This window comes from Mytilus trossulus, chromosome 11, assembly GCF_036588685.1.
Source record: "Mytilus trossulus isolate FHL-02 chromosome 11, PNRI_Mtr1.1.1.hap1, whole genome shotgun sequence".
NCBI classification, from domain to species: domain Eukaryota; kingdom Metazoa; phylum Mollusca; class Bivalvia; order Mytilida; family Mytilidae; genus Mytilus; species Mytilus trossulus.
In genome coordinates, this window is record NC_086383.1 from 22527011 (window position 1) to 22553667 (window position 26657).

The following is a 26657-nucleotide window of genomic DNA, read 5'->3' on the forward strand; positions in this document are numbered from 1 at the left end:
TTTTCCTACACTATGAAAATTGACAAATAATATAACACCAACAAATATCTTCCAATTTTTCATAATTTTCACAGGTGTGAGCGCCGGTTCTTTTTTTCAGGGAACCTCCACATTGAAGAGTGCAGTTATTTTATGCAATGACTTTATGCAACATGAATTCTTTAAGGCAGTTATTTGTTTTCTCAGTCAGAAATCCTGTTTTGCAGTTTACTGTTAGCCGACAGGTAATGTAAAGTTGACTTTTCAACAGGTTAAGAAATGTTAACAGTTGTCTGATATTTTATTTTTAATATAAAGATTATAGACATGATAGATATATGCCCTTGGTTGTGACAGGGGGCAGATACAATGTATTACCACCATGGTAATTTAGACTCACATCTATTTTGTTAACAACAGGTAAGGTGTTTATCTCACCATGGCTGAATGATTTAGTCATCTTGGCAAGATGAGTTCTTAGGTCCGAGATTACTCTGATGTCCAACGACTGTTTTGCCAGACAAGCTGGTGCCATGGGACGTGAGAGCTCGTCCCATATCAAAAAGGGGATATTTGCCTGTCCAAAGTAGATATGCTGCTTCGTCACTTTTGGTGCCAACTAACGGCCTTGGAATTCTATACATATAAATTGTATCGGGTTTCAATTTGTTCATTTTTCATTTATCTCTTCATTGAATTAAGCATCACCTACCTGCCACCCTTTATTTTCCCATATTTAGACAGTTTTCACAGTGACCCATCGATTCAGACATTTTTACTTTTATTTTCCCAAGGATGTAAAGTAACGAGAGACCACTGTTGTGTTCACTTATCGCTACACTGACAACAGGTATGGCCTAAATCCCATTCCCGTTTTCACGCTTAAATATTAGACTTTTTTGTGTCAAGCTTTCAATCAAAAATCAGCCAATCCAGGGATGATTCCAGGTGTTTTCAAATGGGTCCCTTGAACATCAAATTGGGAATATTTTATTCCAATTGGGAACTTTTTATGCATACAATCTAAAACGTAATAATATCATTTTCCTGACCTGTAAAAACGGAAAATGTATATTAAGTTTCACCTGTACACTGATTGAAGAAGTTATTTGAATCAGACCAGGGAAGTTGTAATACCTGAATACCATTGCACATAATGCACTATCATCTTAACTTAGGTAAACAAGGCATTTATACCAGCTAACATAAACCTATGACACTTAAGCAGTTTAGCTATTTATTCAAATTTCAAATTATCTCAAATTATCTCATAATATATATAAGATCTCTTATATAACATATATTTTTATAAGATATCTCATTTAATATATGAGATATCTTATATAATTTATTTTTTTAAAGCTGTCTTATATATTATATGAGATATCTTATATTATATGAGGTATTTTATATATTTAATAAGATATCTTGTGAAACTTAACTGTCGAGAGTGGATAAATATCGTATTACACGAGATTTGGTGGTGGAATCTGTTTCTCTAACGATTTTCTAACATTATGCAGGCATATTTATTCCTTCTTTTCGAATGATCTGCAAAAAGATGTGTTCTTTCTATGTGACGTCATCAGGCATGGTCACCTTTTTTCATGCCGTAACAATAGGAAACTCAGAGGAAAGCAAGAACATTTGACGTCATAATCAGATTTTAACCAATGAAGTATTGAGATCAAACGAACCACATGTTAATTAAATGTTTTTTATACAATGGGTACAGAAAGAGATAAATTAATGAAGAATTAGAGAAATAATATATCTTAAATAATCTTCTTATATATAGTTTACAAGGTATATCATAATGTTTATAAGATATCTTATACAATTTATAAGATATCTGCTAAAGAAAACTATATGAGATTTCTTATAAACTATAAAAGATATCTCATAAATTTTATAACATATCTCATAAATTTTATAACATATCTCATGAACTATGTACTGATGTAAGATATCTTATAAACTTTATAAGATATCTTACAAACTATTGTATAAGATATCTTACAAACTATTGTTTAAGATATATCTTATAAAGTTTATGAGATATCTTGAAGTTAGATTAAAAAAAAAAAAACAGCTTGCCATATTAACCACTGAAAAAAATCATTCATTCGGTATTTTTTCAACAGATCATCTTTATAAACTTACCTTTATTCAAATGGATTTCAAATTGAACTGGCCAATTGTCGAATTCAGAAAAGCAATTACAGAAGGTGATATATATATACTTAATTGATAAGATATTTTGAGCAATTGCACCAGGCACCAGTGAACTTTAAAATTATTTGGATCATTTTTATATCTTTTGAAACAGTTCCATAATGATGATATCGTATTTCAGGGGAGAGGGGACCTCATTTCATTAATGGTCCGCCATAAACATTATTTTCAAAAACGCTCAAACTGTTGTCTTTTGAGGAAGTAGAGCAAAATATAAAGTAATTTCTTTTACAAAACAAGTTTTAATCAAGTTTCACAACCGGCTCTGCTGGGCGATCTGCTTTTATAAGATTGGCGCCCCTTAACATTTATTTATCAATGTTATATCAAAATTTGAATTTGTTCTTTGCCGAGGTCTGCTGTGACACCAATTGTGATCAACCTGCTGAGCGATCTACTTTTGTGAATTCAAATACTCTCATAACATTTTATTCAATTGAATCCGGCTGCTAAAATTGTTTACCTCACGTTGACATAATTAAATCGTTGTTAATAAAATGCGATCGTAGTCAGTATTCTTATCCGGATTTTACTACATTTTGACGACAAACTATTAAAAATTATAGTTGCCGTAATCAGTGACTGAAACTTTTCCGGATATACCGATTTTTATTTTATTTTCCTGAATTGGGAATTTATATTCACAAACATTTTTTTGGGGCCGCTGGTAGATTTAAGGGCCGCTCAGCGGCCCTAAACTTTATAGTGGAATAATCCCTGCAATCCCGTGTCACATTTAGATGCATAGATCCCAATGAGACCCACTACTGATTTCTTAAAAAGAATAAAAGATACCAATTGTGTTGCCAAGTATGTGATGATAATTGAAACAAATTTAAAGCCTTCATCAATAAGCAAAACCAATACTGCATAGCAAATTATAAAAGGCCTGATTGACAAAATCATCACTAGGGATGTTACATGCATTGACATGTATTCTGCAAAAGAGACTTATATACCCTATAAAGGGGTCTCATTGGAGGGTTCCGATCCAAGATCCCCCTTAATGTTTTGTCAGATTCCCGTATCCCGCTTACACTATATACATAAGTAATTATCATTTTTTTTGTAATTTCCCGGGTCCGACAAGACCTCATTTCCCGTTTTCACGACACAATAATTTGACTTTCAGGTGTCATGCTTACAAAAAATCGGCAATCCAGCATCACGCTTAGACCCCAATGAGACCCACTGTAAACATGATAAATATACTGTCATGTTACTTCATACAGTTTGTGCTGAGATATTCATATTGCATTCATTGGCTGACATTGTTTCAACATGTTCAAGGAATTAAATATTTATTATTTCATGTATTTATTTTACAACCAGCACAGCAAACAGTTTTTATATCTTTTTCCTATCTACATGATAACGAGTCTTAAGGATGATTTAAATATCAAGGTAAAGACAAAAATATGTCTTAGTTCAACTTTTTAAAACATTGAACAAAAAAAATGTTGAATGACTCATCAATACGTGAATACAATTTATAATGTTAAAGCAAACACTGCTAATACTGTGGATTCATTTTTATGTTTTGGATAACTATTTTTGTTGAAATTCTTTGATTACGGTAAACCACAAATTAAAAAAGCTCAACTATGTTATCATTTTCAATAGACTTAAAAAAGCCACGAAATCAAGTATCCATGAAGGTACATTTTTCCTTAGTCCACAATATATATAATAATTGGTATCCAGGAAAATAAATGAGTCCAGTGTTTGCTTTCAATGATAGATAGTCCATCATCTGAACTAGTTATTACAACACTTACTTGCATACAAAATGGTATACTTTACCTCTAATTAGACTATGTTTTCTTTGTTTTACAGATTAGTAGATACTTGCCTACTGTCATTAGTCCACTTTCAAGACCACTTGACCAAACATATACAAATCATCAATGTAGATGTCCAGTTTATTCAGTGAGTACATGTACTTGCACTAAAATGTATATTCAAGTCTCTTTCATCATGTTTATGTTTTTAGAAATGTTGTAATTTTGGAGAGAATTTTTTTTTTTATAATTGCAAAAATTATGACTTCTTGCATGGAAAGGTTAAGCAAAATTAGAAAAATCAATTTAAATTACATAGCATTATTCATAGGCAGCATTCTCTAATTTCTTGATATTTAATTAATCTGAAATGTTCATGATATTTATCTGTTGTCAAACAATCACTATAAAAATGTATATCCTCATTTATACAGCGATCTATTCAATTTACTTAGAGAAGTGATCTAATAATGCAAATTTTTTGTGTTGTCATGGTTTTTCATTTCAGCAAATAAGTTTTGTCACCTCATCTAAATTATTAAAAGAAAAATATGGTTCTAGCAGTGAAAATTTTGAGTGAAATACAAAGTAAAAAGAATAAGAATGCATTTGTTACATAAATACATGATATATTTCAGAATATTCAGTCTCGAACCTTCATTGCAAGACTCAGAGAAAAGTTATTATATGGTAGAGGAAAATTGAAATACAGTAAAAAGGTATAGTATATTAATTTTAATTCAGCAGTTCGAAATAATATAACACAAACTAGATATCATACATTTTAATATTTTAAAGCAGATTTTATGAAAGATTTTTCTCTTTTTCATTTAAGAGTTTACAAATAAACAATATGTCATCCATCTTATTAGATTATCATTTAAAGATTAAATTACAGTAAATGAACAATGTTACATGTTTTAGAACAATTTGACTAAACATGTACCAAGGGCATGCCAGTTAATCATCACTGAAAAATAATGCATTAACTCAAATCTTTAATTATTGTGTAATAAAACAGAAGTTTATTCCATAGCAACATCATATCATTTGAAAGAAGTCTGATGTGTTTGTTTTTGTGAAAAGATTTAAGATAATCGATTTGTTCTTTTAGATCCCCTACATTTATGGTTCATCTGTACTTACAAATACCACAAAACAAGTACCAACAAATACCATAGTTTACATGATATTAAATAGAAATATTTTATATTTAATCTTTTAGCATTTAATGGTCAGTGGCACTAACCTGTATTTTCTGTATCGTAAACAAATCAACAGCATAGATTTAATGGAAGGTATGTATATCAAAATCTTATTGATATAGGTGACATGCAAGACGGATATAAAACAAATATCAGATGTGGTTTGAGTGCCAATGAGACAACTCTCAATCCAAGTCAAAATTTATAAAAGTAAAGCATTATAGATCAAGGTACGGTCTTACACGGAGCCTCGACTCAAACCAAACAGCATGCTATAAAAAGTTTGTTTTCAATATGAAGAGCATGTATTATCTGTTACTTAGCAAATTAGATTATCTCCCTTGAGTGCTCATTTCGTAAGAGAATCTATTTATTTATTCAGATTTAATGTAAAAGCTTAAGTGCCAAAAGAGGCAAAAACAATTTTATGAAAAAAAGATCTTTTGATTAAAAGTTTGATAGAGTAGAGATGATGTATTCACTTGAAACTTGATTTAAGCATCTTTTAACTTATAATGTTAACTAATAGTGACAACATTTCGATAAGCAAGTCCTAGGGACTGTGTTTGAAAACTTGCATATTTTGCCACAGGACCAGCACAAAGTTAAACTCTTTTTTCTCTTTGAAAACTGAATTTATATATCATATGAAAAAAGCTGACATTTAAAATATGAATTTCACTGGTAAAATTCTTTAGAAACCAGAAACAGTTTTGTTTGAAAAATTAGATGTAGACATAAAAACATGAGAAAATTTGTACTATGTGAAATATTAGAAAAAAAAATGGAAATAGCAATATTGAAGTAGTTTTGTAATATTTAGTGTCAAAATACAATATTTTGAAATTAGTTTTATATTTTATTTTTATTATATTTTGCTATAACTTTGTTTAACGTTATTAAAATTTTTGATTTTTGTTTTCAGAAATAGGTTTACCAGATACTTTTAACTCTTGGTATTTGGTAGCAGAATTACATGTATGGTAGGTAATAACCATAACAACCATATTCTTTATTTATTACTTGTCCAAAACTACTAGTATGAGCACTCTTCAGTCATTGGTCAATAGACCACTTTCGAGTTCATCCGTCACCGGAAAAAACTTGTCAATTATACGCGCCTTTATCACCGTCATTTGTGCGTTTAGGGGCGTCGTCACTTCCTTCCAATGTTGAGCGAGTGTTTGGAAAACTATAATTCTATATTGTACGAATTATTCGGCAAATTGAATTCTGAAAATTGACAATCAACACTGCTGTCATTAGGGAATTGACAGTAAGTACCTACAGAGCAACCATTATTTCTAGTTTATCCTGCACAAAGACGATCACTAAGACGCTTGATGAACGTAAAAAGTGCAGGGATACAGGCGACCCCCTCTATCTGGTAAATGACGTCATAAAGGCGTGCATAATTGTCGAGTTTTTGCCGGTGACGGATGAACTCGAAAGTGGTCTATTTGTTTTATATTTTCCAATTAACAAAAGTAACAGAACATCTTAAAAATCCTCCTTTATGAACTTGGTTAAACATAGATTCTACCACTGCATTAAGTGTGATACAATATTCATGCACTCAAGACGGTTAAATTTTAAAAATTCAAATTTTACCTGTTGTGTGTGAATAAGTATCTTATTGCACAAGATTTGGTGGTGGAATTTGTTTCTCTACTGATTCAGTTAAAATGAAATGCAGACAATCTTCATCCTTCTTGTTGGACGACCTGCAAAAAGATGCATTCTTTCTATGTGACTGCATCAGACATGGTTCCCTTTTTTATGACAACACAAAAGGAATTTCAGAGAAAAACTATAAAATTTTATCTCATAATCAATTTTTATACGACCACAAAATTTGAAATTTTTTTCGTCGTATATTGCTTTCACGTTGGCGTTGTCGTCGTTGTCATTGTCGTCGTTGGCGTCCGAATACTTTTAGTTTTCGCACTCTAACTTTAGTAAAAGTGAATAGAAATCTATGAAATTTTAACACAAGGTTTATGACCACAAAAGGAAGGTTGGTATTGATTTTGGAAGTTTTGGTTTCAACAGTTTAGGAATTAGGGGCCAAAAAAGGGCCCAAATAAGCATTATTCTTGGTTTTCGCACAATAACTTTAGTGTAAGTACATAGAAATCAATGAAATTTAAACGCAATGTTTATGACCACAAAAGGAAGGTTGGTAATGATTTTGGGAGTTGAGGTCCCAACAGTTTAGGAATTAGGGGCCAAAAAGGGACCCAAATAAGCATTTTTCTTGGTTTTCGCACCATAACGTTAGTATAATTAAATAGAAATCTATGAAATTTAAACAAAAGGTTTATGACCATAAAAGGAAGGTTGGTATAGATTTGGGAGTTTTGCTCCCAACAGAATAAGGGGCCTAAAGGGGCCAAAATTAAACTTTGTTTGATTTCATCAAAATTGAATAATTGGGGTTCTTTGATATGCCGAATCTAACTGTGTATGTAGATTCTTAACTTTTGGTCCCGTTTTCAAATTTGTCTACATTTAGGTCCAAAGGGTCCAAAATTAAACTTAGTTTGATTTTGACAAAAAATGAATCAGTTGGGTTCTTTGATATGCTGAATCTAAAAATGTACTTAGATTCTTGATTATTGGCCCAGTTTTCAAGTTGGTCGAAATCGGGGTCCAAAATTAAACTTTGTTTGATTTCATCAATGATTTAATAAATGGGGTTCTTTGATATGCCAAATCTAACTGTGTATGTAGATTCTTCATTTTTGGTCCTGTTTTCAAATTTGTCTACATTAAAGTCCAAAGGGTCCAAAATTAAACTTAGTTTGATTTTAACAAAAATTGAAATCTTGGGGGTTCTTTGATATGCTGAATCCAAACATGTACTTAGATTTTTGATTATGGGCCCAGTTTTCAAGTTGGTCCAAATCAGGATCCAAAATTATTATATTAAGTATTGTGCAATAGCAAGTCTTTTCAACTGCACAGTATTGTGCAATGGCAAGAAATATCTAATTGCACAATATTGTGAAATATATCAATTTTTTTTTTAATTAGAGTTATCTTTCTTTGTCCAGAATACTAAGCAAGAAATATCTAATTGTACAATATTGTGCAATAGAAAGATTTTTTTTTAATTGGAGTTATCTTTCTTTATCCAGAATCAACTTAAATCTTTGTTATATACAATATACCATGTATATTCACTTTTTACTACCAACTGATAAATTAAATTAATCTTTACCATTCAGTGAAAACAAGCAGTTTTTTTACATCTTAATATTTTATGGTGTATTTAAATTAGAAGTTATTGTTGCAAACATCATTAGAAATTTAAATTGAGATTAGTTTTGGAATAAGGGAAAGGGGGATGTGATTAAAAAAATTGGGTTCAATTTTTCTCATTCGAAATTTCATAAATAAAAAGAAAATTTCTTCAAACATTTTTTTGAGAGGATTAATTAAATTAACAGTACCAATTTTCTTAATATTCAACAGCATAGTGAATTGCTCTAAGAGAAAACAAAAATTTTAAGTTCATTAGAACACATTCATTCTGTGTCAAAAACCTATGCTGTGTCAACTATTTAATCACAATCCAAATTTAGAGCTGAATCCAGCTTGAATGTTGTGTCCATACTTGCCTCAACCGTTCAGGGTTCAACCTCTGCGGTCGTATAAAGCTATGCCCTGCGGAGCATCTGGTTGACCAATGCAGAACTGCTATCAAATGAACAACATGTTGATGAAATGAAAAAGATAGACCTCAAAAGGATAAATTTTGTAAGAATTAGAGAAAGATATTTATTGTGTCTATTGTTAGATATGTGCAATTTATAAGAAGTTTATCTGCATGAATACATAACCATATATATTGTAGTGCTTTGAAGAACATCTGGTCCTTATCCTGGAATTTGATGTTAGGGGAAGCTCTTAAGAATAAGCAGTTGAAGGACCATATTTCACAAAATTTGAGTTGAATTTTAACCTTAAGGTGGTACTAAACACCTTGACTAAAATGTTTTTGGCTTGTTCAATTCTCATAAAATTTTGACAAAATATTTACTTTCACCCTTTGACAAAAATATAAAAAATGCAAAAAAATTTAATCAACCAATTTACCCAAAAAATTAAACTGGTTATATAGCAGTTTGACAATCACTAACTTTTATCACTGAGAAGCTTAATATTCCCTTGAACCCTTAACAACACAACATAACTAAAATGTTAAGCTGATTTTTCAGAGTTATCTCCCTGTAGTGTTAGGTACCACCTTAAGATAACATCTTTTTTTAAGGAGAGGGGGAGGTAACAAGATGAGCACCTGTCTCAAATCTTTGCCTGAATATTTGTCAAGATATTACATGTATTGACATTATTAGGAAGTCCTTAAAACTTACTATGTTACAAATGTAAGCCATTTATTTTCAATGGTACTTTTAAGAATGTTGTATTTCTCATCAATGTGTTGTAGGATGATAATGTATAGGTTAGCCAAAGAAGGAGAAGAAGGCAGACATTCAAGGAATGGCTTAGTCAAAGCTATGTGGTCAGATGTGGATGTAAGAAGTAGAAATATAAAGGTTAGTGTGTATTGTTATTCTTTTACTTTTCTACATTGGCTAGAGGTATAGGGGGAGGGTTGAGATCTCATAAACATGTTTAACCCCGCCGCAATTTTGCGCCTGTCCCAAGTCAGATGCCTCTGGCCTTTGTTAGTCTTGTACGATTTTAAATTTTAGTATCTTGTGTATAATTAGGAGTTTAGTATGACGTCCATTATCACTGTACTATTATGCATATTTTAGGGGCCAGCTGAAGGACACCTACGGGTGCGGGAATTCTCGCTACATTGAAGACCCATTGGTTGCCTTCGGCTGTTGTTTGCTCTATGGTCGGGTGGTTGTCGCTTTGACATATTCACCATTTCCTTTCTCAATTTTATTGGAATAGAATACATGTTAGTTTTATTTATGGAAAGATCAAAAGCCAAAAGAAAACAAAACATAAAGACGTCATAATCAAATTTTGACTAATCATTTGCTGAGAACTGATTTTTCACTAGTGAGGAGAAATATTTTTCTCACACCGATACAGAAATATGAAAATAGCACAAAAATTAGAGAAAAACAGTTTTACCATTTTCGTCATTCTGCCAATTTGTCATTCAGTCATTCTGAAACAAACAGCTACACAGACTTTTTTAAACAACTTCACATATTGATCTGATTTTTAGTATGTGAATCTACTATGATAATTTACAGATGGAGTTTGTTTTGGGTTTTTGCTCAAGCTTTTAACATTTTAAAATTTCATGAAGATAGCACAAAAACAGATTTAAAAAAACAAACCTTTCACATATTGGGACGATTTTTAGTATGTGAGTCTACGATGATTAGTCACAGATCCAGTTTAAGGAGGCTCGCGGGTATAAGATTTTCCGAAAAAAAATAAACTTTTATTTTACATTACAAATTCGATACATTACCTTAAGTAGTTGTAACTTTATCATATGGTACAAAAATCATTCCAAAAAATTAATTCGTGTTGACCCCAGGTGACTTTTAAAATGTCGATATCATTGAAAAAGCTCTAAATTATCTCCCTTTGGTGAAAAAATGTCATTTTTTGGCATTAAAATAGAAATATCTTTTTTAACTCATCGGTGACCTATATTTTTTATTGATGTTTTCGAATAAGCTGTACATAAACTAAATAATTGTAAAATTTAAACGATTTCTGTAATTTAGTTCTTTTTTTATTTCGATATTACCGCTATTTCTCCTATTAGTTCAACAGAAAAAGGGGACATTAACAAAAATGTATGCTTCTTTCGAAGGCAGATTGTGAGCGTAAATGAACGGTGACCCCATTTTTTTATTTCATTTTTCCATTCAGGATAAGATCAAGTTCATTTATAGAAAAATATAGCGAAATCTTATATTAAATAAAAAAAATCATTTAGACCCGCGAGCCCCCTTAAGTTTGGTTCATCTCCGTTGAATTATGATAAAAAAAAACAGGTAAGCATTGCAGTATAAGCATTTTATATGGTTCTTAGCCTGTAAATTTATTTGTACTCTCTACGAAACAGGAGAAAAGCTCAGCAAACCTGGCGTATGTAGTTTCTAAAGCTCATACAAATAATTATATATTTCTTGACAATGTACATATACTGTGGATTCATTTATTTTCATGGGTACCAATTTTCTTGGATTAATGAAAACTTGCATATTCGTGGATATTTAATTTCGTGGTTGTGCTGCACTCAAACCTATAGAGTATTCATCATTCGTTGAACATTTAATTTCTTTGTTTAACTGTACCGACGAATTCCACGAAAATTAGTTTCCAACAAATAATAATGAATCCACAGTATTGTTTATGTTCTGCCTACAAATGATATTATTATTATCTTTTATATAGGAACATGGTATGGCGGGAAGAAAAAATGCTTTATATAAACTCAATGACCATTTCTATACTGCTTTGTTGACATATGAAGAGGTAACTACACACATTTTTTTTTTAAATTTTTGTGTACCTAGATTAATGTGGCATTGACAAATCCCCCAATCTTTTTTTATTCACATTTTAATATCTCCCACATCTACAACAAGGAAGTAATAAGTTTAGGAGGATTGAGGGGTTGGCGGGGTGTCCAATTCCTGATTTGCCAATAAATAAATACCAAATACCAAATTTTCATGAAAATATTGTGTCTATTCCTATTAGTTTAAACATATTTATTTATAGTGGATTGGGAAACAAGTTTTGCAACTTATATTAATCCCTTTCCACTTTGCAGGTGCAAGTGCTGCCTTGTAACGGCATTAGCCTACTCTTTTTAGAAATCTACAAGGGTGTCTTTTACGTGCAAGAGATATGGCTCTCTCTTAACATGGGTCAGCCATTTATCGTCCCCTTCTGACGGACTATCATTCCTATGATTTAAACCAAAAATTTCTGATAAAATTGCGGCTAATTAAAGAACTTAATCTTGAATTTTGTAAAAAGGTCCTTCTAGCACTCAGTTGATCATAAAGATAAATAAAAGAAAACAGGAAAATATGCCTTGGAGATTATCTCAAACACACACAGCATTCACAATTTTTAGCACTTTACTAATTTCAGTAAAATAGTTAAGGAGAGGCTGTTTGATTGCCATTGAGATATCTATCTAGAAGAGATCAAATGATATAAGCAACTACAGGTCATTCAAAAATGAGCATATTCCATACCTAACAGTCAGCTATGCAATGACTGAACATGACAAAATTTAAAACAATTCAAAAGAGAAAACCAGTGTGACTTTTGATTTTTTTTTGATAAAGATGCAACAAATATGACGATTAGTGCAAAGAAACAATTATTTACCATAGATTTTTCTTCAATGCGATAATCATAGTTCAAATTGTGCAAAGAAGTGTGTGTTTTTCTAACTTTAAATTCAAACACCTTGCATATGTCTGGAGGAACAAACATTTGTTGGACATGTCAACAGTTAGACAGATTTTTAGACTTTAAGCATTCTGACCCAACCATTTGTTAAAACTAACGTATTGCTGTTAACTTTAGCTAAATGGGGGTGAAACAGAGTGTAAAAGTATTCCATTTTTTCAGGGAATCATGGGAACTGACAAAGATTTAGCAAGTGCAGTATGGAACATGTTGTACAGTAAGAAAGATATAGATCCTGAAAAGTTATCACAATGTGTAGGATACATCAGGAAACAGGTTAGAACTTAATTGTATTAATGCTGTACACTCAATTGAAATTCAGGAAGTTCATTGTTAAGGGTTAGCTGGGCATGCATAACTCTTATGGACTAAATTATATTTTTTTACAACTGCAAACATTTTTTGGGTTCCATATGATGTTATTATGTCCTGGTGGTTGTTATCCAAAGACACATTTGGTTTCCAAACAATAAGCTTGTTTAAAGAATTGATCTCTATGAAATTTTACAAAAAGATTCAATACCACAAAATAAAGGTATGGATTGATTTTGGGGGTTATGATACCAACAGTTTAGGAATAAGGGGCCAAAAAACAAGCATTTTTTGTAGTTTCCGGACATTAAAATGTATGTAAGTGAATTGATCTCTCTGAAATACTACCAGAAGGTACCATATCACAAAGTGAAGGCTGGGATTGATTCTTGGGGGGTAATTGCCAGTACCTCCAATGACTGAATAAAACTGTTATTATCCGTTTAACACTTATGACTGAATAACACTTGAAATTTTAATATTAGCACATATTGGTAATTTTAAATCTTGAGAAAAAAAGTTTTATTTTTAAATCACATGTATCTACAATGGTGTTAAACTCAAAACAGTCTACAGAACCAAGAAGCGTCATGAGAAATTATGTCCAAAAAACTAACATTATACATTTCAGATTAAATATCTAGAAGAAGAAAACAGTAGCAGCCACATATTGGGATCAGGAATGATAAAGCTTCTACCTTTTCAAGAACAATGAGATTATTTAAGGCAATATACCTCAATTCAAGGACTAGATATCTAGAAAATTGAAGCTTTTCCTCAGTAGATCATAGACTAAAGGATGTTGTTATTAAAATAAAAATTATTATTTTCATAATTTTAGCTCTTTTTTAATAGACAGTATATCACAAATGCAATTATGATAACATAAGGATACATACGTTTGTCTGTTTTTATAAAGATAATAGTAGTTAAAAAATAAGAATTGTTGGCAGAAAAAGACATCTCTGGACTTTTATATGAAACATATTTAAAGAAATTTATGTTGAACTGTTTTAAAAATAAATTTTAGATAGAAAATATTAAAATGTTTGACTAAATGTGTAAATGGCAGTGACAGCTAAAATGATATAACATTCTGGCCAAGAGTTTTAATGCCTTGCTTGCAAACATTGTTTGGCTGTTTGATCAGACATCGTAATTAAGATTGACAACTAAATTCAATGGATAGGCAGAGTAGGCAGACTGTTTACTATAGCTCTTTGTATAAACTATTGGCCTATCTATTTAATTTACTTGACAATATTAATTACAATGCCGTCGCAAATAACCAAACAAAGTTTGCAAACAAGGCAATAAGAGATATTGATGAGTATTTTCACAAAGACAGACGAAAGATACCAGGCAAACTCATAGTTCAAAATCAAACTGACAACGCCATGGCTAAAAAAGAAAAAGACAAACAGACAAAAAATAGTACATAAAACACAACATAGAAAACTAAAGACTAAGCAATATGAACCCCACCAGGTTGGTTAAATTTCTCATGCTGACCTTGCAATATACATAAGAAGTTCCAAAGTATTTTGAAAAGTCAGTCTAATAAATTAGTTACAAACAGTTGAGATAAAATTTGTTTAGAAAAATTCTGGCTTACAAACTATTTCTAAAAAGTCAGACTCATTAAATAGGTAGATATTTCAGGTTCACAAAAGGTTTAGAAAAAGTCAGACTCACAAAGTATTTCGAAAAAGTTTGTCTTTTAGATTAATTAGAAACAATTAAGGCCAAATTTTGTTTAGAAAAAGTCTGGCTCACAAAATATTTCTATAAAGTCAGGCTCATTAAGTAGTTAGAAATTTCAGGTTCATAAATGGTTAAGGAAAAATCAGGCTAAAAAAATATTTATTAAAAGTTTTAATCTGGAAGCTGAAAATTCATTTAGGATTTATATCATAATAATATATTGAATAATCATCATTATAGACATAGATGAAGAGGTTTGATATAATAAAAAAGAAGATGTGGTATGATTGCCAATGAGACAACTATCCACAAAAGACCAAAATGACACAAACATTAACAATTATAGGTCACCGTACGGCCTTCAACAATGAGCAAAGCCCATATCGCATATAGTCAGCTATAAAAGGCCCTGATAAGACAATGTAAAACAATTCAAACGAGAAAACTAACGGCCTTATTTATGTAAAAAAATGAACGAAAAAACAAATATGTAACACATAAACAAACGACAACCAGGTTGATACATAGTATAAAACACATACACTTGAGCTCTGGTGAACTTACTACACATTCTGATATGTCATATTTTCAATTTGGAAACAATGCCATGTTCTAATTACAATAAAACGGCTTCACTTAATTGTCATCCCAATTGAAATTGCAAGATCACTTGTAATCTGAACAGCTTTGGTGGTCGAAATGGACAGTTTTATTGGTGTTCCTCAGTATGACGATATTGATAGAAGTAGTGCATATACATGTTAAAATGAGCATAAAACATGGCATGACAGAATTATTTCTTAGATATAGAATAATATACAAACAAATTAAAAAAAGCCCCATGAACATATAAAACATACAATTGAGATATAATGGTCTCACCCTGGAACATTTAGTATGATATTCTTTCATGTGACGCAAGGTATGTTATTCTGCTGTGATGTATTTGTGTATTGTTAAAACTTTTTTTTTCTTATTTTTTTTTTTTTTTCAGAATTGATTTAGGATGTTTGAACAGCAGTTTATACTACTGTTGCCTTTATACATATTTGATAATTATTTTTAGTTTATATATTCACTCTAAAATCCTATAAATTTCGTAGAATGCTTTTCACTCTATTTTGGGATAGTTTATTTCTTTCTTTCTAAATATTTTTAAGGAGCATGTGGTTGTTGTATTGTCTAAACTGAACTTTCATAAACAAGCATTTCTTCATCATCGTTAAAGACTACTGATAGAAACTTCAGCTCACTTTGATATGTGACCTTATACTGGTTCATAAGAAGTGTTGATTAATTTTGAGTTATCTCCGTTGAAATGCAAATTTTGATAAAGTCAATAAATTTGTCTTCATGCACAAATGCAGTAAACCTGGTTACATTGAGGAAGCTTTAGTTTAAATACCAGACCTGATGCATACAAAGTAATGAAATCAACACATTTAATACCAAGCCATTTTTATTTGTTTATGCAATTAATTTGAAAATTAAAAGTAAATGTATTAATTTTGCTGTTGCCAAATATAGAGAATAATGATAAATTCTGTGATTTAGAGTTTAAATAGTAACGGATCCAAATCTTCTTTTGAACTTGAAATTAACATAAGTTCTGATTTCATATCAATATCAATCGATTGAGGAGCTTTCATTCCATTATCGTGATTCAATATTGTCCTGCAAGATTTTCTATCAGGTGAAAATACAACTATTTTATTACTAATCCTGCAAACGACATACATAAACCCATGTTTATCTAATGCAATCCCTGTTGGTTTATCAATGTTCTCGTGTTTAAATGTCCAGAGCAATTCACCACTCAATGTGTAGCACTTTACCGTGCTATTAAAAAAGTTGGTGCCGTAGATATTACCCTTGACCAATGAAATGTAATTCACACATATTCCTTCTAAGTTCTGTTTTGATTCATCTAGAAGGTTCATGACAATGACATTTTTTTCATAAGGCATTGATATGACCAGAACGTGACCCTCACTTGAAACTCCAGAACAATATACCTCGGGGAACTTAAAAGTTTTGTCAACCTGACTTTTGTTTATATCAACAAGGGCCACTACTCCATCAAAAGAAACTGCTACTGTACCATCTTTCACAAAACATACACTTCCAGGTGTTTTTTCAAATGACAACACTGTTCGAATAAATGACCCATTATTCTTAAACAAAAGCAAATCCTTGCTAACTGAATCAGCAATTAAACAATTGCAATCAGGTAGTATGCAACAATCTGCAATACGTAATGATCTTTCTAAAGGTACATTTAGTTTGTTTGAGAACGATGGCTTTATTTGATCCATCGTTGGAACAAGAACTAAATACTGAGCTTGATCTTTCCTTTCCACATTTTCCTGAATATTACAAGGACGGGTGTCAACTGTAATTTCTCCAAATGATTTGACATCATGTAGAATGGAAGCAATATCAGGCGAAGTTGTCACATGCAAGTTACGTTTGTTTAGATTAGAACCACGCTTTAAATCATCAATGTAGTTCCTCTCTTGTGATGTGATATTCTTAATTTGTTTCAGACCGACATAAGTTTGAAGTTCAGTTGCATATTTAGTCATATTTGCAAAATCGTTTTGCAAATTCTTTATCTGCTTTGCTCGTTTATCTACTTCGTGCAAGAGTGTTTCGATTTCGGGTTTCAATTTTGAATGTTCAATTTCTAGATCTTTAAGAAGTTCCTGTTCTAGTTTGTTTAGGTGATCATCGATCGATTTACGCATGGCTTGGATGTTCTGAATTGCCTCGGTTTTCTGCATTGCATTTATAATTATTCTGTTTCGCAAATAATCTTTTATCTCTTCAATATGTTTTTCCCGATCTTTTAGCTCTTTTTCAAGTTGAGGAACTGCATCTGATGACTTGACTTGTTCTAGAATATCAGACAATGGCTTCATGGTTTGACATGTTTGATGTTCACCAGTGACGCAATTGAGACAACAGGCGCACGCATGAACGGAACAGTATAGTTCTAACTTTCTGTCATGGATTTTACATATATTGCTCGTTTCTTTTATAAATGAAGGCAATTCATGATAGTTCTCAGCTGATATTGTTGTATGGTCTTTGGATGATCGAGTCCCTTTATGGTGCTTCTCACATTCTACACACAGGAAGACATCGCATTCAGCACACCACGTGTCTGCATCACTGCTGACATTCTCTTTACAAAGTGTACAGAAGTCTTTACTTGGCGATGCCATTTTATATAGCTATTTCTGAAGAAAAAAATTGACTTATTAACGACTTATTTATTTATGGTCATGTAAAAGTTTTATATAATGTGTTGTCAATGTAATGGAATTTGATGCGACTGTCATACAAGTGAAAGGTTTAACTATCTATAAAACCAGTTTCAATCCACCAATGGAATACATTAAAAAATGTCTGTACCAAGGCAACCATTTGTTATCCATTCGTTTGATGTATCTTTTCTTTTGTCTCTGCCATTTGATTAGGGACTTTCTGTTTTGAATTTTCCTTTTTGAGTTCAGTATTTTTTTGGTGTAATATTATAAGATGTTTCTGACCCATCATGGTGAAAACAATAGATACGCAGTCATAAGTTCACTTATACATGTTATAGGAGATATATAATTGAACAAAAAAAGAGCAATCTTATAGAGAGTTGATATGTTCCTTTCAACCACATCTTAAATTTACACTGGATAAAGGATGACGAGTCATACCTAGAGGATGCAAAGAGCCCATGTCATTCAACCGGATGTCCATTATTAAATACATGAAGTTAATACATATTTATTTTATTTTCTGACTTCTGACTTCCGTAATTTGATATTTCAAACATAAAAGTAGTCGATAGTCAATACCAACACAAAATATGTTGTCTACTTAGCTTGTCACACAATATGCATAATCGCTTAAGGTTATGATACCCCTTATTTCCCCCCCCCCCTTATTATCATAACTTTGATTTCAATATATCATTTATTTGTACCATATATGTACTAATGTTGCACCATATTTTACTCTAAATATGCATGTTTACTATCAATGTGAATCTCCACTATAGTCGACCAAAGATTTATGATAATAAGGGGAAGGGACTATAGGGGCTTATAACATGATCATAGCATTAAGCACCTATGACCATACAAGCCGAAATGCCATACAAAAAGGACATTTTCAATATATTCATTTTGTTAAACATAGATATTAAAAACAGATCTACAAATGTAAGTGTTGTAGTCTTATAGTTCGTTGCTGTGTGTGTTTATTGCGTTGTCATTTTGGATTTTTGTTGCACTTAAGTTTTCTGTTGTTTCGATGTATTCTTCTTATAGTTGATGTGTTTACCCCAGTTTTGGTTTGTAACCGTATTTGTTTTCTCTTAAACGATTTATGACTTTCGACAGCAGTATACTACTGTTGCCTTTATTTTCAATTGTATACATATAAACGTATAAGCAACATTGTCCAAGTGTGAAACCCGACCTTAAATACATATAAATAGTTTAAGTAATTACAAAATGTGCTACAAAATCAGTGTACCATTATGTCAAAATGTTATAAGTATAAAGTAATGCTTACCCTTGGATGGTGTTTGGAACTAAATTGTACTGCGAAGTAAAATGTGCAATATTTTCCCCAGTTGTTTCAATATGATACTATATATATAATTTTATCGATTTAAATGATAATTGATATTCATACCATTGAAATTTATCAATGACTCTTAACCCGACATTACTTCGATTTAAATACACCGATTCGTACAATCAAACAATGATGTGTAGTGTGTACATATAAACAACTTTACAAAGCGTAAACAGAAGCTAAAAAATTAACAAAGGACACGTATTCATGTGTACAAATCGTAATGATAGTATTGAGCATAACCATAAGACTTTTATAAAATGATTTATAAACATTTGTTATCGATATTTTTTTATAAGACAAACTCGGGTTATATGATAATTGAATTCTGCATACCTTTAAAATTGGTCAATGGTTGTGTACCCGACACTTACATTTCGTTTTAATCCAGATTCGCACAATTAAACAATTATGTGTAGTACATAATAACAGCATTACAAAAAGAGTTAAGGTTCATCATATCAAACGGACAAATATGGCTGTATTTACATGCCAAAGATTACTCTGAGTACAGATTTACCTGTGAACTTGGAAAAGTTTTAATGCCTGGCATCCACTAGATATAATAAAGTTAAATGCATTTTGTGTTTCAGAAAGATAAAATCTCTTTTGGATTTTGATGGGCATTTTTTTCCTTCATGCAAAAGGTGTGAAAATTGAATAAGTTGTGGTACAACTATGAGATGCACCCTCACGTTAAAAACCGGTTTGTATTGTTTTGATTATCCCTAATTGACATGGACAAGAGGTATCGTCACAGCTATAGGTGAGTTAAAGAGTTTATCTGAGTCAGCCGTGAGTGGACAGTATCAAAGTAATTCAGGTGTTTGTTTATTTTTGCACCTTCTGCAGAAAGGAAAAAAATGCCCATCAAAAACCGAGAAAGATTTTACCTTTCTTAAACATATCACTTTTATATATCTAGTGGATGCTAGGCATTCAAACTTTCTAAACAGCACAGGTAAGTCTGTATACTGAGTGGTTTTTGAGGTGAAAATACGGCCATATTTGTCCATTTGTTATGATGAACATTAAAAGAGACTATGAAAACGTATTTTAGTCTACAATGTGTAATGATAGTATTAAGTACAACTATTAACATTAGTATTATGTTTTTTGAATGAAAAGAAAGAAAAGAAAAATTGAATGAAATTGATCTATCTTTATTGGTCTATTATGTTAAGCTAACTTATACTCTCAAATAGAGTAACTTCTGCAGGAATGTCCAACACTGAAAACATCATGGCATACTGTTTCCCTTCTTATCTTCCTAACTCAAGTTCATATCATCTTTTTTAAGGATTTTGTGTGTGTTTTGGTTTTATAATTATATACTTTCTTTCAAGGAAAATACTTGTTATAAATTATAATATACCCTTAATCGAATTAGCCGACATCTTTTTCGTATGCAGCGATCTTAACCATTTAAGAAAAAAGGAACGTGTTCTTATTTGTTTTGTTTTAAAAACGACAAAATGATATACAATATTTGAGTTATTATGTGTCCGGTTTCATTGCGTTCTCATGTTTCTGATAAACAATTATCACAGACTCAATAAGTGAGTGGTAGAGTAATGTACATTCGCTGTTTATGGTTAATACTTCCATTTGCCTCGATTTGTTTATTCGTCTTTGGCATTACCATGGTAGGTATGGTGTGCGGCTAGGATCCTGTTTTTTCGGGTGGTTTGATCGGGGTTTTTCGAGTGTGACCACCTTTTCTTTCGAGTGAATATGATAAAAGAAACGTCACAACGAGACTTCCTTTCTGAGCAGATGTGATAAAGAAGCTTGAGTTTAATATACAAGATTGTACAATGTATTTAGTATTTGAGATAAAATTATATTACAGTTGTTTATAATGTTAATGTGTATAAAAAAAATCACAAAAATACGGAACTCCGATTAAACTACAGTTGGAAAGTCCCTAATCACATGGCAAAATAAAATGACAAAACACAACAAACGAATGGACAACAACTATCATATTCCTGACAATATTCATATTCAAAATTATCTTTCAAAATTACATCTACTACCTTTCATTTATAGCTACGTGTGTTAGCCGTTTGTTCATTCATTCAAAGACTTATAATTGTATTATATATCAGTGAAACATTTATGTAGTTTTCGATTTGTAAAAATATGCATTAGCTGACATATATCGTGAAAACATTATTATCTCATTTTGGTAGCGCTTTCTGTATAACACTGAAGTCCTGTGTTCCATTTAAGGAATGACTGTAATATTTTTTCTGTCTATGAAGAAATAACATAAAAAATTTGGTGCACACTGATTAACGCGCGTAGCGGGTTATTTAATAGTGTGCACCACAATTTTTATGCTATTTCGAATAGACAGAAAAAATATTACAGTCATTTCTTATAATTTAATTCTAAATTCCATTTTAAACCGTAGAAAACCATGAAAAAAACGTTGTTGACGTCACGGTCACATGTCTAAATTATGTCAATGGGCTCATAACAAAATAACGTCAGCCAATCAGAAGACGCGTTACATCCAAAATTAAATTATTGAATGTTGAATGAACTTACATTTCTTCTATAGGTTTTAAAAATGATGGGTAGATAATTCGAAAACTCTGACATTCTAACACAAGCCTTTGTAAAAACTAAGCAATAGCTGTTTTCAATAGCTTAAGGCAGGTAAGATAGAATGTAGCAGTATTCGATTTGTGTCTCACCTGCGAGGCATAGGAGGATAACAATCAGTCTGCGAAAGTGACGACGGCGGTAACTTTAAAAAAAGATTGGTATGATTGCCAATGAGACAACTCTTCACAACACAAGAGACCAAAAAACACAGAAATAAACAGCTGTAGGTCACCGAACGGTCTTTAACAATGAGCGAAACCCATGCCACATAGTCAGGTATAAAAGGCCCTGAAATGACAAAAGTTTAACAGTTTAAACGTGAAAACAAATTGCAAAATCTATGAACATAAAAAATGACGAAAAACAAATATTTAACACAGCAACAAATGACAATCCTTGCATTACAGGCTCAAGACTTGGGACAGACACAATCATACAGAACTTGGCGGGATTGAACATGTTAGCGGGATCCCAACACTTCCTGAACTTTGGATAGTGGTGTAACAGTCCATCATAAGAACAGCTCTTCTTCTGAAACTTTTTTTTATGTTTGGAATTTGTAATGTCAAGGTTATGTTTAGATCAAGGAACGATTACAAGGTATATATGTCTATATTGCAGGTTTCAAATACATTGACCTCATTTTCATGGTTCATGATATATTTTGTCTATTCTTTTAGCTATGAGTCAGCTATATTTGCTGTATGGGTTACTTGTAAGATGTATATTTTTGTCTTGCAGGGTTCTCATGCTCTTGCAAATTATCATGTTTCATAGCCTAAAGTTCAGATTGTTCGATTTGATCTGTTTATTGTGTACTTTTAGCGATTGGACCACTATTTTTGTTGTATGTAATGATAGCCAGGCGTACATGTCTGTCTTGTATGGTTCATCTGTTGTTGTTTTTTTTTCATTTTCATATAACATTGATAATGTTAAGTTGTGATATTTGTAGTAAAAACTTCATATTACAGACATTCAACATAAATTCAATGATATGTAAACCTGTCGAGTGATTTTAGTGTGTGTATTCTCATTTCAGGGAATCATTACATGCAAAATGAGTACTTGTTCAAATTATGATTTAGAAATAACAGTATATAAATAAAGCTAGTCTCAATGGTGGATACAAAAACAAATGATAGACGCAATGTGTAAGAACTTGTTATGTATACTTAATACAAAAACTGAACAAAAATGCAAAGCAAAAATCACCTAAGGTAAAATTTGCTTGAGTCAGTGGAAAGTTTTCATTGATAAAGTTATCAACAGGGAAATAACAATGAATAAAGCAAGCTTTAAAACAGGTCTTATAAGTTTCTATTTTATATATGCTGGGGTTTGATTTTGTAATAATTCAACAAAGACAATGAATAAATGAAGCTTTCAATCAGGACTTGTAAGTGTCTGTTCTATGTATGTTTGCGTTTGATTTTGTAGCAGTTCAGTGATTATTTTGTTCTGTTGTTTTCAACTCATAGTTGATGTGTTTCCCTTGATTGCAGTTTGTGACTCGGATTTGTTTTAGTTAAATTGATTTGTGACTACAAAACCACGAAATTTTAATCCCATGGACATTAATGTTTCTACAGTTTTAAACTATAGGAGACCGTTTCCTTCATATCGGAGTCTAGTTGTTCATATGGAATTATCCTTTTTGAGAGTTCTTGGTTGTCCTGGTGTAAAACTTTGCGCTCTATATACTAATTTGAAAGGGGATCAGTACAACTAAAGTCAGAGGTGAAGTATAATATTTTGCCTATCAGATGTTTTGTTTAATCATCTTGTGTAAGGAAAACTCGGACCAAATCGATAACTTGAATTCTATCTTTTTTTATCATTAAATCGCATGCATTCACAATTGTGTACAACTCATTGCCATTTACATAATCAAGCAAACACCAAAAGCAGGTTAAATGCGTAGAAGAATAAAGATGAGGCAGCCGCATTTTAGGAGAATTCATAAAACTTCTTTAGGTTGAAATGCAGTGAAATTGACTAAAGTTAATCAGGACACATATCTCAATTTAAAAACTAGACACCTAGACATTTGCTGACTTTACTAAATGGAGCACAGACATAATACACTGTGCAAATATGAAAGATATAGGTTGTCTAAATCCAAAGAAAGTATCTAATGTTTTCACAATTGTTACCTTTTTATCAGTAAACAAAACATAAAAAACATAAAACAAAGATAAATAGATTAGCCTGTTATTATGATAAAGCTGTAAAAAAGTAATGGTTTTGATAGAAACAAGATATCTGAGGACTTCTCATTGGAAATGTATTTGAAGAAATTTATGTTAAACAGTTTGACCAAACATATTTTCGGCAGTTAAAAAGACACGTAAGTTATAAAATTGGCTGGCTATTTCTAGAAAGCTGACAAAAAAGCCTAGTATCAGAAGTTAACAACTATTTCGAAAAAAGTCAGGACACAAAATATTCAGAAAAAAATAGGCTCACATTATAGTAAGAAATATGAAGACACATAAAAGATTAGTAAAAAGTTTTAAACTTGAGAGGTGAATATCGTTATATTCAATTGAAAACTGTAGAAGTCATTGCATCATAAGGGTATATTGGTTGATCATCATTAGCATGATTAGAGACATAGACATCTAAAAGTTGATTTCGATAATACACTGCATAAATCACCAGAAACTTATGACTGTTAAACTTTTACCATGTTTTACAGAATATAGAACTGTAAACAAACAAATAAAACAAAGCATCAAAACATACATATGAACAATGAATGTTATCATCAAAATTATAGGTTTATAGCAAACTTTTAGAACACAAATTGTTTTAAAAATTGAAATTGAATTGTTTGACAGCACATATCCGCAGCTGGTGTGACAATTGTCAATATTGGTCAACTGACAACATCTCAGACGCAGTAAAAATCTAAAATGTTAGAAATCCATGCATGTCATTCAAGCTAAACATTTGAGTTACTAGTTATAAATTTATAGCAGTATGATAATAAGCATATTAAATAGAATGAGATGCAAAATTACATTGTAATAGCAAACACCTGGAATGCATATACACGTGGTAGCAACATTCTTATCATTCCAAGACTAATTAAAGCCTACTGAATGTTACAAACACAACTTTCAACCTCGGTATATGACCTTATAATGGCTCAACTTTACTTTTGATAAATATTTACATCTGATTAGGAAATGCTGGTTTTTGATCCTCAATGCTTTTCAACTTTTTGTAATTGTTTGGCTGTATAAATATTTTGAGATGAGCGTCACTGATGAGTCATTTGTAGTCGAAACGCGCGTCTGGCGTACTAAATTATAATCCTGGTACCTTTGATAACTATTGACATATCTCCCTTGAAATGTAAAACAAAATCGATTTTCACTAGTTACAAGTCATTGATTTGCCTGCCGATTACCTTATTCCATTCGGCAGATTTCTTCTTGGCCTGATTAAATCTTGAATTAATGTACAAAGTAAACTGATATCCAACTTTAGTCAGCACATGCAATGACTCAGGCATGTCATTTATTGTTTAATTATTTAAGCAGTTGGTTTGAAACGTAATAGTAATACCATCAACAATCATCAGAACAATAAGGGGGGAAATATATGGAAAATTAAATCCCTTTTCATTGAAATCGAAATATAATACATTTTCTGTATAACATTTTCGTCACGTTTAATCTGTTGACTTAGGTTTGCTACTGGTATACATAACTTGAGCAGAAATAATCACGGTGATATTTGCATACTTACTAAATATGATCTGGTAGCTTTATGACCATTATATATAATTATAAAAATAAGAAAATAAGGTATGATTGCCCATGAGAGAACTCTGAATTAAACAAGGCATTCAACAACAAAACCCATTACGCATAGTACGCTATGAAAATGATTAAAATGGCATATTTAAAACAATAATCATGAAGAATGGTGGATTGAACTTGGTTTTATAGCTGGTTTAACTTCTCACTTGTATGACAGTCGCATCAAATTCAAAATGATTTTCGATAAATAATGATATATTTGATAGGTCAATCAACATAAACGTCAATATAAAAAAGACATCCTTTTATGCTAATATTCTGTAAAGAATGAACTTACTTTTTCATTTCGAATATTTGTTTTAGTCCAGGTTAAGTTTATTTTTTCTGTTGTTTTGAAATATACGTGTAAAAGGTGTATGATTTCAACAAAAAAACGTTTTTTTCCCCAACTAATAATAGTACAATTTAAAACAAAATTGCATAGTATCAAGCTACTAATAATTTTTTTTTTTACTTTTAAAACATATGTATACAGTTATACGCTTCTTGGTTGTCCTATCGAAAGTTATCTTGATAATGTTTGCTGGCATATTGTGATGATGATGATAACTGACAAGTTCTGTTTATGTCTTAAAACTGTTTTTCAGGAGTTACAGAGCGAATAAGCAGTTTTAGGGACATTGAATAATGATGAAAGTATTTACAGGTGTCTACACATATAATATTTTGTGTATTAGTTCAAATTACTAATGGTTTTATCAGTAGCTAACTCAAAAAAAAAAATAGAAAACAAACAAAACTACAGTAAAGAATGAATTTCCTTGTGCAATGATTAGATACAAACTGTAGATTTATTACCAATAAAAAAACCTCAAGATTGTTTAAGAATGAAAGCTATAGGTTATTGAACATTATGTGTTGATAATAGTGTAATTTTGTCCCATATACTTGATATTTTCCATTTCTGTAAT

At 31.3% G+C, this 26657-nt stretch overlaps 2 protein-coding genes across 2 annotated transcripts; one reads left to right on the top strand and one right to left on the bottom strand.

Annotated features, from left to right (window-relative positions):
* The first annotated feature begins 70 nt into the window (after positions 1 to 70).
* On the top strand, positions 71 to 13787 carry LOC134690882 (ubiquinol-cytochrome-c reductase complex assembly factor 1-like). Its single transcript, XM_063551021.1, has 9 exons — positions 71 to 224; positions 4051 to 4143; positions 4634 to 4714; positions 5221 to 5293; positions 6126 to 6183; positions 9654 to 9762; positions 11606 to 11686; positions 12803 to 12916; positions 13584 to 13787. The coding sequence occupies exons 1-9, from the start codon at positions 138 to 140 to the stop codon at positions 13665 to 13667; spliced, it is 780 nt and encodes a 259-aa protein (XP_063407091.1). The 5' UTR covers positions 71 to 137; the 3' UTR covers positions 13668 to 13787.
* Positions 13788 to 16206: 2419 nt separating this feature from the next.
* LOC134689855 (tripartite motif-containing protein 2-like) lies at positions 16207 to 17883 on the bottom strand. Its single transcript, XM_063549824.1, has one exon. The coding sequence runs from the start codon at positions 17881 to 17883 to the stop codon at positions 16207 to 16209; it is 1677 nt and encodes a 558-aa protein (XP_063405894.1).
* Positions 17884 to 26657: the final 8774 nt, after the last annotated feature.

Excerpts from the sequence above, each read along its gene's own strand:
- LOC134690882 (XM_063551021.1), top strand. The coding sequence starts at position 138 with ATGACTTTATGCAACATGAATTCTTTAAGGCAGTTATTTGTTTTCTCA. Across the intron at positions 4,715-5,220 it reads AATTGAAATACAGTAAAAAG|CATTTAATGGTCAGTGGCAC; the intron begins GTATAGTATATT and ends TTAATCTTTTAG. Across the intron at positions 5,294-6,125 it reads CAGCATAGATTTAATGGAAG|AAATAGGTTTACCAGATACT; the intron begins GTATGTATATCA and ends TTTTGTTTTCAG.
- LOC134689855 (XM_063549824.1), bottom strand. The coding sequence starts at position 17,883 with ATGGCATCGCCAAGTAAAGACTTCTGTACACTTTGTAAAGAGAATGTC.